This window comes from Trichosurus vulpecula, chromosome 9 (assembly GCF_011100635.1).
Source record: "Trichosurus vulpecula isolate mTriVul1 chromosome 9, mTriVul1.pri, whole genome shotgun sequence".
NCBI lineage: Eukaryota > Metazoa > Chordata > Mammalia > Diprotodontia > Phalangeridae > Trichosurus > Trichosurus vulpecula.
In genome coordinates this window covers 3169250-3185768 of record NC_050581.1, presented here as the reverse complement: position 1 = coordinate 3185768, position 16519 = coordinate 3169250, and the positions used below count along the sequence as shown (strand labels likewise).

Sequence of the window (16519 nt, the reverse complement as noted above, 5' to 3'; positions counted from 1 at the left end):
CAGCGCCCCCCCCGCCAGGCCGGGCTTCTCCCCGTCTCCCCCGCCGGGCACGCTGGTCCCTCGCGTCGCCGGGGGCAGCTCCTGGAGGCGGGCGGCTCAGCCCCGCCGCGGCCGCGGAAGCCGTGGGAGGAGAAACAGCTCCGAAGAGGCGAACCTCCGGTGCCCGCATCCTCGGACTGGCTCGCAGCCCCCTCCCCTCTCATAACCCCCCCCCCCCCCCGACCCTTAGCGCCCGGAGCCGGGACGCGGAGGTCAGGAAAGCGCGGGGCGCCGCAGCCGCCTGGAACCAGGCCCCGCTAGACCGGGAAAAGACTGGGGGGCGGCCGCCTGCCCCATCGTGGGAGGGGAGCCCCGGCCGGGGCACGAGCCAGCGGCCGGCATCGGTCCGGGAAGGGGGGGCGCGCTCCTCCCCGCGGCCCCACCACCCCCGCCCCGGGCTGGGGCGCCGGGTCCCTGCCGCAAACTCTGCCTGATTGCGGGAGAGGGACAAGCGCGCTCCCTCTGCCGACCCCCGGCCCTTCGCGGGACGCGGCTCTGCAGGGACCGAAGCTCCCGAGCGCGAGCCGGGCGGCCTTTTGGGGTCGGACTCGTTGTGGAAACCGCGGTTCGGAGCGGAGGATGGTCCTGCCGCGGCGGGAGGCAGCGTTGTCATTGTCACGGCGGCGCCTTTAGCGTAGAGCGAAGGACGAGCGAGGCTTCGGTGCGTGCTGAAGTCGCTGCATTACTTTCTCTGTCTTTCTTTTCATTTTTTCGCCGGAGGATGAAGCGCCCCGAGGAGAGACAGCTGTTTTCCGAAAGGAGATTGCTGTGCCGAGAGTGATCAAGACTGGGACTTCCCCAAAGATTTGCAGTTTGTTGGGAAAGGACGGTGTGGGAGGAGGGAAAGCAACGCGGTGCAATCCACCACCCGGAGGGTCAAAGTCAGCAGAGAGCGATCCGGGAAACAGCGAGTCGGTCCTGCGTGTTCCAGCATCTTTCATGAATACGTGGGTCTTTTTAGGGCTTTACATTTTTACTTTCTGGCTTGAACCTGAACGACTGAAGCACTGATTAGGACGTTAGCCAGCGGATGCTGCGAGCACGTAGTGAGAACTCACCAAGACATTGAAAGCACCCGGGGGTGAATAACCAGTGCTTAAAAAGTTGAACAGATCTTTTGGCGTTCACCCCTATATATGTATACGTAGATACATTGATGTAATCAAGATTATTTTAATAACTACCAGTGACCTGTAAGAGATTTGTCAACATGGCTTCCCCTCCACACCAGCAGCTGCTACATCACCACAGCACCGAGGTAAGCTGTGACTCCAGTGGAGACAGCAACAGCGTCCGGGTAAAAATCAACCCCAAGCAGCATTTGGGCTGTTCCTCCAACCCTCACCCCAAACACTGCAAGTACAGCATCTCCTCCAGTTGTAGCAGCTCAGGTGAATCAGGAGGGGTTCCTAGGAGAACCGGAGGTGGAAGCCGAGGCCTCCGCAGGAAAAAGAAACTGCCACAGCTTTTTGAGAGAGCTTCTAGTAGATGGTGGAACCCCAAATTTGACTCTACCAACCTAGAGGAGGCTTGTATGGAAAGGTGCTTTCCACAGACCCAGCGCAGGTTCCGCTATGCTCTCTTCTACATTGGCGTGGCCTGTCTTCTATGGGGCATCTATTTTGGTATCCACATGCGATCTCAATTGATTGTCTTTGTGGTTCCAACTCTGTGCTTCCTTTTGGTGTGTGTGTGTTTTTTTCTATTTACCTTCACAAAGCATTATGCTCGGCATTATGTGTGGACCTCACTGATCCTTATCCTCCTGGTTTTTACTCTGACTCTAGCTTCACAGTTTCAGGTTTTGCCACCTCTCTCAGGAAGTGATGACGGCTCCAATCATACTCCCCTTGCTATGTCCACAGACACTTGCTTATCTCAAGTAGGCAGTTTTTCCATGTGCATTGAAGTGCTCTTGTTACTCTATGCTGTTATGCACTTACCTCTATATTTAAGCTTGTTCTTGGGAGTAGCCTATTCTATTCTTTTTGAGCTCTTTGGGTATCATTTCCGAAATGAATGCTGTTTCCCATCATCTGGAATGAGATCGATGCACTGGGAGCTGCTGAGCAAAGCTTTGCTCCACATATGTATTCATGCCATTGGGATTCACTTATTTATCATGTCTGAAGTTAGATCAAGGAGCACATTCCTTAAAGTGGGACAATCAATTATGCATGGCAAAGACTTGGAGGTAGAAAAAGCCCTGAAAGAGCGAATGATTCACTCTGTGATGCCAAGGATCATAGCTGATGACTTAATGAAGCAAGGGGATGATGAAAGTGAGAACTCAGTCAAACGACACTCCACCTCAAGCCCCAAGAACAGGAAGAAAAAGTCTTCCATACAGAAAACTCCCATAATATTTCGTCCTTTTAAGATGCAGCAAATTGAACAAGTAAGCATTTTGTTTGCAGATATTGTTGGCTTCACTAAAATGAGTGCCAACAAGTCTGCTCATGCCCTGGTGGGTCTCCTGAATGATTTGTTTGGTCGATTTGACCGTTTATGTGAAGACACAAAATGTGAGAAAATAAGTACTCTGGGTGACTGCTATTATTGTGTGGCAGGGTGTCCAGAACCCAGAGCAGATCATGCCTATTGCTGCATCGAAATGGGTTTAGGCATGATCAAAGCCATTGAACAGTTCTGCCAGGAGAAGAAAGAAATGGTGAACATGCGAGTTGGGGTTCACACTGGGACAGTTTTGTGTGGCATTCTGGGCATGAGGAGGTTTAAATTTGACGTGTGGTCAAATGATGTGAACTTAGCCAATCTTATGGAGCAGCTGGGTGTGGCTGGCAAGGTTCACATTTCAGAGGCTACAGCAAAATATTTAGATGATCGTTATGAAATGGAGGATGGGAAAGTTATCGAACGCGTTGGCCAGAGTGTTGTCGCTGACCAGTTGAAAGGTATGTGTTATTTCTGTCTTTCCATTCCCTGTGGCTGATCAATGTCCCAGTATAGTTTCACTTATCAGGACCTCGAAATCAATTTGACTTTTGCTGCTGTGATTTAGGGATCAGTAACTGTGTCGACATAGGTGAGTCTGGCAGAAAGAAGGATGATTTAGAATGTACAGTAGCTTTTATTCCTCCGTAACTTTCTAAGCTCCTGTGGCAGGTAGGTTGGAAGATACTAGTCAACATCATTAAGAACTTTTGAAACGTAACCGTTTCATTTCATATTTTAAAACATTTTGTTCCCAAAGGCAGGATTGCTTGTCAGTCATGCCAGAAAGGTTATCTTTGAGTTTCTTAGAATTTTGGGCCTCAGTTTCCTCATCTGCTTTACCTCCTACAGGGCTGCAGTAAGGATCAAACGATATGTCAAAACACTTTGAAAGGTGTAATAAATCCAAGCTATTCTTATCGTACTTATTTGTGTTAACTATAGACGTGGAGATTCTGGCTTTATGTTTTTAAAGAATTTTGGACTTCTAGTCCATCCAAATCCCAAGCCTTTTCAGTTGTGGTGAGCCTTAAGGAAAGATCCGTATAGCTTTACCGTTGCTATTTTTCTGGATTTGCTTTTATTTAGCCTCATTTTGCAGCAGAGAACACAGGTTTGAACAGGTTAGGGAATGAAGAATGCCATAAAAATGGTACTAGGAATAAGCAGTTTAATTTACCTGCCATATTTCGAAACTTGTTCTTTTTATACAGCTTCTCTGTTTTTACTAAATTCTTAATTGGGAGGAAAACCCTATTTAGGAAATGTATGTAGATAGGGAAGTACATTGTTTTAAAAATTACTTATAAAGCCTTTATTTCATAAAATAACTGTGTTTTGTGGTGTTAAGACATTGTAGGATGTGAATGTATTAAGGAAAGGAATGAATATATACCTTATTCATTCAAATGTTTATTAAACGTCTGTCATGTGAAAACGTTGTACTAGGTGGTGGGGATCTGAAGCCAAAAAAGATACAGTCCCTGCCTTATGGAAGCTTACATTATATTGATTTCAAGTCAGAGACTGTAGGTAGTCAGTATTAATTACTTTCAAAATACACTCTTGCCTATTATTCTTTATATAAGCTGCTGGAGTTTAACTTCACTCATTTATAAGATGAGGCAGTTGCACTTCAGTGATCTCTAAGGTCTCTTTCAGCTCTGACTTACATGATTGTGGTGGGACCCATCCAAGTCCATTGACACTTCTATAATTCTACTGTCTGGCAAAAATATATTTGCTTGATCCTTGACACTTCCCTGCCTCCAAGTTTACTGTGGTAATTTTAAAAATTAAGGGACTGTAGATAATTTTAAGAAACTTGAACTCCGTGAATATATGCTTGATTTAGCCAATATGGCAACTGGCAAGATTCGAAACTGTACTTTGTAGCCCACTGAAATATTTTTTTGCTAAGCTCAGAACTTTTATAGTTTGGTGCCCTGCTCTTCATTCTACAGGGCACAAGCAAAGTGAGGTTGTGAAGCATTACCCCTGCTTCTCATTTTTACTCACTTATTTTTTGACAGGTTCTAGGGAATGGAAAAAGGGTACATCGTATTAAGTAAAGTATGTCAGGTCAGTGTACAATATAAGTAACTTTATAAATTGTACTTCATACAATTTAGAATTGTATCATTTAAAAAACAAGAGTGATCATAGTGTATTTACAAACTGGAGTCATTGAATAGTTGGAACTCATCTTTGGGGGGAGTGTTAAATCTTACATGTTGAAATGTTAATTTAACTTTTTAGAATGAGGCACTTAAAGCAGTTAAAAACATTCCAGATCTTGTATGTTTGGTGTTTTTTTTTTCATCCTAAACATTGTAAACTTGGAAGGTTAAGTATTTCTTTTCTTTTAAAAGTTTATTGATAGATTTTATTCTGAAACTATCCAACAAACACCCCAAGAAATCCCCTAGAAAGTACATTCTCTGAAAACAAGTAAGTCCACATAGTAGAGCGATTGTGATAGTGCATGCTACTTTCCACTTTTGTAGTTTATAGGTTACTAACAGAGACAAAGGAAAAGTTTTTTTTTAAAAAATTGATACCAACATTGTCCATTGTCTTTGACTTTAGTTTTGTTCCAGTTAAGTGTATATATATAGTGTTTTGGCAGGGCAGTTGGGGTTAAGTGACTTGCCCAAGGTCACACAGCTAGTACATGTGTCAAGTATCTGAGGCTGCATTTGAACTCAGGTCCTCTTGACTCCAGGGCCAGCGCTCTACTCACTGCGCCACCTAGCTGCCCCCTTAAGTATATTTTTTAAACTGGTATTTTTTCAATTATCTATTTTTCAGCAAACTGAAATAAGCATGCTTTTCTATATCTTCAACCTATGCTTTTGTGGCCTTTCAAAAATTCCTCTAACCCCTCAGGACATTTTATTTATTTTGTGACTTTTATTTGGTAGGATACAACAAACTTCCTTATTCCTTTTAACATGATAATCGAAGTATGAAGTTGTAGCAAATTCTTTGACGGCACATTTTGGACATTTTAAAACAGAGATTTCATAAACTTAAATTTTTAGCGTGGAGATTATCTAAATATAGGAGACAGCTAGGTGGTTCAGTGGATAGAGTGCTGGACCTGGAGCCCGGGAGATGTGAGTTCAAAGCTTGTCTCAGACACTTACTGGCTTGGTGACCCTGAGCAAGTTACTTAACCTCCGTTTGTCTTAATCTACTGGAAAAGGAAATGGCAAACCACTCCAGCATCTTTGCCAAGAAAATCCCATGGACAGAATAGTCATGAAGAGTCAGACATGACTGAAGAACAATAATACATAAATATTCCCAGAGCCACCTTAGCATTCTGTATTTTATGGCATGGTTAATTTATGTTACAAGATTGTATTGTGCCTGAAGCAGAAAAATTAGTTGTTAGGACTAGATATTCAGCATAGGCAATTAATGTAATTAATTAGTTCCCTGAAAACATAACAAGTGAAACAGTATTAAGAGAGGGTATTTTATTCTGTAGATACAATGTTATAAATGTTTTAAAGTTTTTTTCATTTGAATGAATACATATTTCAGTGGAGTTTGGCGACATTATGGTTTGGTCATCATGTGTTAGTGGTATTGTGAAATGACATTAATTGGAACAATGTTATGTGAGATCTATAGTACTAGATCTACATCGCTCTCTATCTATCTATCTATGTCGTTCTCCTCTGTCACCCTGTGCTCTGCTTCGGTGATGGGGTGAGATGTTCTAGTCGCCAGCAGACACTACCGAGCCATTCTACAGCTATTCAGAGTTTATAGAAAGTTTTCCTTACAGGAACATTATGAAGTAGGTAATGTTTTCCCCATTTGACAGGTGAGGAAACTGAGGCATAAGAAATCAAACAACTTGCCCACTGACATGGCTAATAAGTGGCAGACCGAGGACTCAAGTCAAGTCCGGGTTTCCTAGTTCAGTGGTCTTTCTACTGCCTCAAAACAACAATAACAAACAAACAAACAACCCACAACTTATCTTTTAACAGTCTTATGAGGTAGATTAGTACAGGTATTGTTTGTTATGCCTATTTACTAGAAGAGGGAATTAAAATATGGAAAGATAGACACAGAGAGGACTCTGCTGGGGACTGCAGCACAGATCTTCCGGCTTCAGTGCTTTTTCCACTATCAAGCGCTGATGAAGTGATTTCAAGTGCAGTGCTGCAAGGATTTTGAATTTGATCCAAAGAGCAATGAGAAAACATGCTGGAACTTTAACATGGGGGGATGGGATGGTTGAAGTGACCGGAAAAAGAGAATATTTGAGCAGCCTTACTAAAACTATTTTGTAGGGGACCTGGGAATCCTGGTAGGAGGCAATTGTAATGGTTTAGCATTTCCTTGGGCCAAAGGACAAAGACAAAAGGCCATGCTTCTAGATTGAAATGTAGTTGATGCAACTCTGACAGAAAACACTTCATTTCCTGCTCTCAGATAATATGGAAACAAAACTAAGGCTCTCAATTACTTTACACTCACAGAGAAGACTGAGTATTTTTTATGTTCTAGTTCAGAAGTTCTTAACTTTTTCTGCATCATGGACTTCTTTGACAATCTGGTGAAGCCTGTGGACCCCTTCTCAGAATCATGTTTTTAAATGCATTACAAATACATAGAGTCACAAAAGAAACTGGTTATATTGAAATAAAGATGTATTTTTTTCTATCCAAGTTTATATACACTTCCCCTTGAAATCTATATACAGAACCTGGGAACCTCATGTTAAAAACTCTTGTTCTACTTGGAAAGTTGTCATATTGAAGATTCAAGAAAATGTAATTAGTTTCTGCTAAATTTCTTAAGGCTTCTTGCTATCAATGCCCTCTTAAAGTCACTCAAAAATAGCTAACAGATTCCTTTTAAAGTAAGACACTCCTTTCAAAGCTCTGTCATTTTTATAGGTTTGAAAACAATTAGGTTAACCCAAGAAAAAGATAGAGGTTTAAATAAAGATGAGCAGCTAGTTCTGAATCTAGGATATTATGATTTGCAATATTAAACATCAACTTCTATTTTAGAATCAGAAGTAATTTCTTTGGGAGCATCATAATCTGTAAGTGTTACAGTTCATAAAGCACTACCAACCATAGCAGATCCTCACTAAGACAGAATAATTGGGGTGGGAGAAAGCCAGGTTGACTTAGTGAAGTTAAAGCAGGCAAATATTTGTAAAGAGATACAGATGACTTTCAAAGACCTTTAAACTAGATTTTGACAGCTAAGTTTTAGGTTTGCAGAGGAATGAGGGTAGAGGACTGTCTGTATATGTTTGGGTAGAAATCTCTATTAGCTGCTATAATGATGCTTTTCCTCTGTCACCTGAAACATGCATGTGAGAAGAATTCCCACACAAAATAGGTCTAAGGTTATGCTTCCCACTGGTCCAGGGGTCTCCTTTCACTTAAAGCATCAACTGGCCCTTGCCTGAGACTAGAAATATAGGTTCTCTAGTTTCAGACATGTGTTGATGTGTCAGCTGGTGGCTTTGATTCTGAGCCAAGTGCTGGTTGTTGGAACGTTTGCTTTGAGGATGAATATGTCACTCAAGGTCTGCCCATAAATTGAATTGGATGGTCAGTGTCCACTGGACTTGGAAGCAGCCATAGTTCCTGGCTCTGCTACCTATTGGTCATGTAACCATGGACAAGTCACTTGTCTTCTCTGAATGTGTTTCTTCATCCCTGAAATGAGACTGATAATAGTTGTGCTATCTACACCACTGGTTTTAAAGTTTTGTCCAGAAATTGCTCTGTAAACTGTTAGATACTATTAAAAATGTGAGCTACTTTTGAATCTTCAGAACCTGGAGTTTTTTGTGCTATGCCCAGCTGAAATTTTCCTCGAACATTTAATACTATTTGTAGTGGATCCCTTTGGAATTACCACATTCTGCTTTGTGTTATTGCACACATGCCTTATCTCCATTATTAGACTATAAGCTCTTTAAGGGAAGGAACTGTGTCTTTTTTTCATCTTTGTATCCCTAGTGCTCTTCTGTCAAGTAAATGTTTAACGAATTTTATTGAGTTGAAAAGTTTTCTTTCATCCGCTATCCACTGCTGCCTAATATCCAATATGCAGAGAGACCCTTCTTCCTTCTTCCACACCCAATCCCCAGATTAACACCCAGTTCAGTCTCTACACCTGTGCTTTCTGCCAGGTGATGGGAGGTTGGGGGCCCACCTGAAAGCTTAACATTTATACACATTGAAGCATATCTTCTCTGACCCATAGATATGGCTGAGTCAGAACACATTATGCAATGTGAGCTGGAATGGACTAAGACAAAGAACTTCTGGGTCACTACCTGGAAGCTTTTGGCTTGTTAGGACACATTTTGTGGTGCAAGGCAACTGTTTAAATTTGAATCAAGGACATTTTTAAAAATTAGAATTTGGCTTTGCAAACTAATGTCAAGTGGAAGGTTTGCTGGATTTGGTGTTTATATAAGGAGAAGAAAGGGAATTATATCAGGTGGAAGAAACAGAACTTGAGATAAAAATGAAAAAGGAAAAAGAAATTTAGGACAAATTTCTATGAAGCTGTCTGATTTATTTATAATTATGTACCTATTGGTTTCATTTGTCCAGGATGCCTTTCCATTTGGCTCAGGAGGTAGTGATACTCTGAATGGTATCATAAAAGGAACACTAGACTTAGGCAATCTGGACTTCAGTCCTGGTGTTTCTACTTCTTACTAACCATAGGCAAGTCACTTTGGCTCTTTGGGCTTCAATTTCTTCATTTGTAAAGTGGGGATGATACATGTATCACCTACCTATTTCACAGGGTTGTTGTGAAGGAAGTGTCTTGTAAGCTGTAAAGTACCATATATGAGGTATTCAGTTTAATGAACATTTAAGTTCCTGCTGTGTTCAAGCACTTTGATGTAAGCAATAAAAAGAAAAAAACCGCAAATTACAGAACCTGCCTGGAAGGAGCTTTGCTTTCTACCTGGGGGAGAAACACAACATGAACACACAAGGTAATTTGAGGAAGGACAGAATACTAGTAACTTGGAAGGCTTCCTTGAGGAGATAGTAAGTGAACAGAAGCTTAACGAAGGGAAAGCTTTAGATAGACATGAGATGTGGAGAGAGTGCATTGTAAGCATCAAGAATGGCTCATGTGTATGCATGAAGGTGAAAATGAAATGTGGAGTTTGTAGAACAGCTGCCATTCCAGTGTGGTTGGAACGCGGTTATGTGAGAGGAGTAATAGGAAATAAGGCTGGAAATGTAGATAGGTAGGAGTTAGATTGTAGAGGGCTTCGAATGCCAGGACTTTGTATTTTATTTCAGAGGTGGTAGGGAAGTGACGCGGTCAGACCAGTGTCTGAGTAGATGATTTTGGTAGCTGTGCATTGGAGAAGGAGATAGACGTAATAAGATAGGATGTTATTATAGTGGCCCAGGAGAGAGATGATAACGGACTGATCAAGGGTAGTGACAGTATGAGTGGAGTGGAAACAAATTTGAAGGACCTTGGAATGTATTATAGGCTCACTAATTTTGCATAATGTAGGAAGGTTGTGATAGTTTTGATAAAAGTGTCCTCCCCATTCTCTCCAAAAGCTTATGTTACTTTTCATGTAAATAAAAACATTTAAGTTGGAGCTGTGATAGAAGCAATTATATATTCTTCAAATATTGAAGAAACAATTTTACCAAAGTACATGTGCTGTAGTGCCCAAGTTCTTTTTTTCATAAATACAGTTTTTTTTGGATATACTAACAAGTGTCATCTAAATTTTGTCACCTGTTGTCCAAGATGTTCAATAAAGGCTTTTGTATTCATTTTGGCTTATCTCCTTCTCCTTGTTTTCTTGGAAAGATTTTATTCTTTCTGTTACTCTTTGACATGTTTGTAAAGTATAATCAGGATTTAATAGAAATTTGGGATAGTTATGAATGATTGTGCTGGGCTTCTCCTATTGCAGTTGTACAAGAAACCTTGTACTACAAAAGGGAATTGCTTTTACTCCAGTGCTTCAGTTTGTGTGATGTGGTGGTGATAGATGGTGTGATACAGTTGTGGTTTGGAAATTATATCAAATTTGTTTCTAATCTTGTTGAGGGAGAAGGAAAAAATAAATACTTATTTAGGTATTAAAATACCACATGTCATTAAAGCAACAAGGAAAAGACTTAGTAGTAACATAATTGGTAATTTTTCTCCTACAAATGCTTTAAAAGATCCAGAATTTTATCAGTACAAGTGCTCCCTCCCCTAAAACAGAACGCAAGTCCATTTAAGTCTTAACATAGATGGTATCATGAGTTGCTAAGGGTATACAAATTCGTCACCTGGTGGTCAGTCTGCCAATGAAAGCCTCTAAGAACTTAGCCTTACTGATTCTCAGTTAACAGGCTTAGTGTGTGTGTTGCTGAACCCATCAATTCAAAGGCTTTTTAGCTTGGGCCAGTCTAGCTTTTGAGAACCCAGGGATGCAACATGGGACTAGAATTTTAGTGGATTAACTTTTCTCATTCATTTATTCTATAAGTGTTTATTAAGCATCTACTAGGTATTATCCTAGGCCCTAAGGGAACAATGACAAAGCAAAGCAGAGCTCTATTGAGTATTAACCCAAGTTTCACCCATTATTTACTGTTGACCTCCAGAAAAGCTACACCAGACTTGAGGAACTCTTTGGGGCAAGACCCATTCAAAATCATAGCTCATGGTTCCTCACAGTGTGTTTACTTTTGCCCTCCTGCTGGAGAACATGTTGGTTCAGAACAAAGTCAAATAGCATAGCAAATAAAGTAATAATTAATACCTGCCCCCCTTTCCCTCATTACATACTGTCCCACAGGTTACAACATTTGACTAGGGTACCTGCATGGTGGTTACCCATGTAGAGAATACCTATGACTAGGGAATATGTGTCAAGGGGCACATACTAGGAATTTATTCATGTTGGGGTTATCGATGGCCAGGAGAGCTTGCACCTCCAGCATAACATAGATGTTGACAACATTTGGAAAAGTCACAATATTTTTTGCTGTTCTACGGTCACATTTTTGCTTTCTTCAGGATATATCTTCTGCTTGATGCATCCTCTCCTCTGGGTATATTCAATGGTTGTAGTCGTCAAGCTTTCCTACTTTCTTCTGTATTTCGGCTTTCCAAGGTCCTTTGCTAGACTTCCAGCTACTTTTTAGCTATCTGCCAAGTTGCAATTACTAGAAAGCCTCTTCCTTGCAAAGCAATGCTGACAGCTCTTTAGTCTGTAACTAAGATTATGAGCCACCAAACCTAGGGCAGCCACAAAGCAAGCCAGAGATCCCAAGGATAAAATTAAGTCTATTCTTTTGACTATCTAAGTCTGGTGCTGATTTGAAGTCTATGGTTGCAGAGGAGTATATGATTTAGAGTTAGGCACTCCTTGTAATTCTTACTTAACTCCTTATGGGGATGTTGTGCTCTTCAAATCCAAATTGGGTATGCTGCCTCCCAAAACAAACTCAGGAGAACTTTGAGTAGGATGGAGAGGGAAATCCATATTTGCTCTAAAATCCTCTTCAATTGGAAGATAAAGGAAGTTAATCAAGAACAGAAGCTTAGGGGAGGAGGTGGAGTCCTTGCCTTCTACCCTCGTGGCTCACATTTTTGTCTTTCTTATATATGTCTGCCAGTAACAAAGCCTCTGACATCTGTATTCTATATGGCCACCATCTTAAGACTTCATTCTCTCGCTCCATTTGTAATATGGTTTATAGCTTTCAGTAGCTAACTTTGAAAAATGCACTCCATTTCTGTGTGTTTTACACACTAGTGCTCATTGAAGTTCATTCTTTGTGCTGTGAATAGGCTTTGAACTTTACAAAAATGTAGACATATTTTATAGTGCTTTCCTAATTTATTTATAAAAATTAATTTTATTTGGTAGTCTTGCTTTCTTAATGTGCTTTTTTCTGTGACTGTTTCAAAGTGTAAGTTATTTTACATGATTTGAGAAGTAAGGGACATGGTTACTATTCTGTCTAAATTAAAGCTAAATTCCTACATTATTGAAGATTGATGTTTTGTATGTAGCTCTACTAGCAATATTCAACTTACTATTTATTGACCAGTTTTTGAGTAGGTTAATGAGCAGGAAAGATCAATCCTTCTCTCCTTTCCTTTCCCTCCTCACCTCTATGGAAAACCATGATTCTGTAGCCACAGAATCATACAGTAGCTTCCTATATTAACTAATTATTCTTGATAACTAGATGCTAGTTATCATCAAAGGTCATTTGTTTATTCATTTGCTCTCCCTTTTTTCTCTGAAAAAAGGAGAAAAGGCAAAATAGGTAATTCATTTTGAGAATTGGTAGAGCTGAAATTTTCAGGTTGGTGAAAGATTCATATGAAGTTGTAGGAAAATTTCATGTAATAGAATGCATTTAGCTTTTTTCATTTTTACTTATACAAGATAACATATCAGAAGAAACCATTTTTTAAATTTAAATTTATTTATTTAACATATTTGGTTTTCAGCATTGATTTTCACAACAGTTTGAATTACAAATTTTCTCCCCATTTCTACCCTCCCCCCCACTCCAAGATGGCTTATATTCTGGTTGCCCTGTTCCCCAGTCAGCCCTCCCCTCTATCACCCCCCTCCCCTCTCATCCCCTTTTCCCTTCCTTTCTTGTAGGGCAAGATAAATTTCTATGCCCCATTGCCCGTGTATCTTATTTTTTAGTTGCATGCAAAAACTTTTTTTTTTGAACATCTGATTTTAAAACCTTGAGTTCCAAATTCTCTCCCCTCTTCCCTTCCTACCCACCCTCCCTAAGAAGTCGAGCAATTCAACCTAGGCCACACATGTATCATTATGTATAACCCTTCCACAATACTCATGTTGTGAAAGGCTAACTACATTTTGCTCCTTCCCAACCCATCCCGCTTTATTGAATTTTCTCCCTTGACCCTGTCCCCTTTCCAAAGTGTTTGTTTTGATTACCTCCACCCCCATCTGCCCTCCCCTCCATCATCCCCCCCTTTTATTTTTTTTTTATCTTCCTCCCTCTTCTTTCCTGTGGGGTAAGATGCCCAACTGAGTATGTATGGTATTCCCCCTCAGGCCAAATCTGATGAGAGCAAGGTTCACTCATTCCCCCCTCACCTACCCTCTCCCCTCCTCCCACAGAACTGCTTCCTCTTGCCATCTTTACGTGAGATATAATCCACCCCATTCTCTCCCTATCTCCCTCTCTCAGTATGTTGCTCTCTCATCCCTTAATTTCATTTTATTTCTTTTAGATATCTCCCCTTCATCTTCAACTCACCCTGTGTCTGCTCTCTCTATATATACACATACATATATACATACATATACACTCACATATACATATATATACATAAACATATATATACACACATACATATATACATACATACACACACGCACACACATATATATGCATATTCCCTTCAGCTACCCTAATACTGAGGTCTCATGAATCATACATGTCATCTTTCCATGTAGGAATGTAAACAAAACAGTTCAACTTTAGTAAGCCCCTTGCAATTTCCGTTTCTTGATTACCTTTTCATGCTTCTCTTGATTCTTGTGTTTGAAAGTCAAATTTTCTATTCAGTTCTGGTCTTTTCATTGAGAAAGCTTGAAAGTCCTCTATTTTATTGAAAGTCCATATTTTGCCTTGGAAGAAGAAACCTTTTTATTGGATGGCGGAGGTTGATTGGCAGTCTCTAGGAAAGAGATAGATGCTTTTGATGAGTCACTGAAAGTAGCTCTTCAACATATCATGACAGAATGTTCAGAGTTGGAGGGGAGATTAAGGATTATCTAGTTCACCTTCACTCCAGAGTGGGGAAGTGACTTGTTCATTCAACTCCTACTGAAATTGAGATTCATTTAAAGTGTAATCAAATGATGCCCATTTCCCATAGACTTAGAGACAGAGCTGGAAGGGACTTTGGAGAACACCTTATTTCACCTCCTTATTTTTCAGAGGTGGAAACAAAGATCCCAGAATTAATGTCAAAGCAGAGACTAGACCACAGGTCTTCTGACTCCCAGTCCAGCATTATTTTAGTCAGGTTGCTGAAATTTTTGAGATCTGACCAAGACTCCATATGAGCAGTAACCCCTATTCCCTAGTTTCATGACAGTAGCTGCACAAGAATAGGTGTACCCTCAGTCTGGTCTCAACCTCATCTAGAGGCACTAAAGAGGATGTAACCTCCTCCAGAGAAGCAGTGGATTGGACAGGTGCCCACAGTAGGGTGAGGTGTAGGTGGTATATCCAGTGCCCACACTTGCCAGTGGCCCTTGTTTGGGAGCCTTAGAGAAGCTGCTCCCATCACAGCTCTCACCAAACTCTCCCTCCTCCCTCATTCTTCCTTTGAAGAGATAACAACAACATTGTCATTTTAGGGTACGATAATGTTTCATTCTACTGCATACAAGTGCTGTCAGTCCTCTAAATTTCCTACTCTAGGGCAATTTTCCACCTGAGGCTAATTCCTAGTTACACTCTAGGGCTAGAGTCTAGGCTTAGAGAATGGTTACTTATTCAACTTAACTAGAGTGTGGAATATTTGAGGGGGAGTAATGTGGGATATAGGCTAGAAAGGTAGGTTAGAGATAGATTGTGGAGAGCCTTGTGTATCAGGCTAAGAGGTTTATTATTCATTCAATAAGCAGTGTAAGTGAGTTGTTGAAAGTGGTTGGGTTTTTTTGGCAGTGGAGTAACTTGATGAGAAATGTATTTTAGGAAGATTAACTTGGTAGTGATGTTTAGACCAGATTGGAGTGGAATTTTTGTTGGTAGGACCTGGAGGCACGGAGAGTAATTACGAGACTATTTTGATAGTCTAGTGCAGTGTTCTCCAAACTGTTTTTGATTGCATAATCTGTTAACAAATATTTTTGAGCATATACCCCCATTATAAAACTAATAATATGGAACATTGCAAAAGAATGAGATAAAGATGAAGTAATATTTGATCCTAGAGTAAACAGGAAGGCACTGGACTTTATAGAGTAGAAAGCGACGTGGTTAGACTTGCGCTTTAAGACTGTCGCTTTGGCCTCTGGGTGGAGGAATAGAATGGAGAGACTTAGGAAGAGAAACCACGTTTTGACCATTTATTCATCGGGAACTGGGTATACCTTTATTGATTTTTAATAGCTCCTCATATATTTGAGATATCATTTGCCATAAATATCTTTCCCAATCTATTTTTCTTTTAATTCTTCTCTTTGTTGTATGGAAATTATTTATGGTAATATAGTTGAATACATCTCTCTTGACCCTAATTATATTTTCTGTTTGTTTAATAGAGAAAATCATAATTCTTACATACATCATTTCCATTCCTTCCATTTTTAAACATTTAAGTCTGTCATCTCTTTTGAATTCACTAAGGTATATGGTGTAAGATAGTAGACTAAATCCATTTCCCACCCATTCTAACCACTTTGCCCAAGTATATTTGTTAAATATAAAATCTTTTTCCTGTTTTTATTTTGTGTAGGCTTACCAAATCCTAATTTTTTTGGATGTTTTGTTGGTGTCTCTATTCTTATCCACTAATCTGGTTCTCTGTTTTAATTTTTTTTTGTTTAGTACCAGATAGTCCTGATGATAATTTCTTTGTAACATGTTTTAAATTCTGGGGATGCATGACAACTTTCATTAGGATTTTTTTTTTACTTTAACATGTCCCCAAATGGTTTTACTTGTTTTTTTTCCATGTAGATTTTATTATAATTATATCCAATTATATAAAGAAACCATTTGGTATTTTGATTGGTATTAATATTAAATGCATAAATTTATTTGGGGAAGTATTGTCTTTTTCACTCCCTTAGTCCTCTTTGTCCATGAATATTGAATATCTTCTACTTATTTTGATGTTTCCTTTATTTGTGATAATATTCTTTTATTTTTGGTAGGTCAATTCTTAAATATTTGACTTTTTTGTTATTTTAAATGATATTTCTTTTTAATGACATTTTCTTGGTCTTTATTGCCAGCAAATA

At 39.9% G+C, this 16519-nt stretch overlaps 1 protein-coding gene across 2 annotated transcripts in view; it reads left to right on the top strand.

The window, feature by feature from the left end:
• Positions 1-608: 608 nt before the first annotated feature.
• Positions 609-16519, top strand: part of ADCY9 (adenylate cyclase 9) — a 183794-nt gene continuing 167883 nt past the window's right edge. For both annotated transcript variants that reach the window (XM_036738071.1, XM_036738069.1), the window contains exon 1: positions 609-2954. In XM_036738071.1, coding sequence (XP_036593966.1) covers positions 1250-2954 — 1705 coding nt within the window. In that variant the 5' untranslated portion in view covers positions 609-1249. The remainder of the gene's footprint in view (positions 2955-16519) is intronic.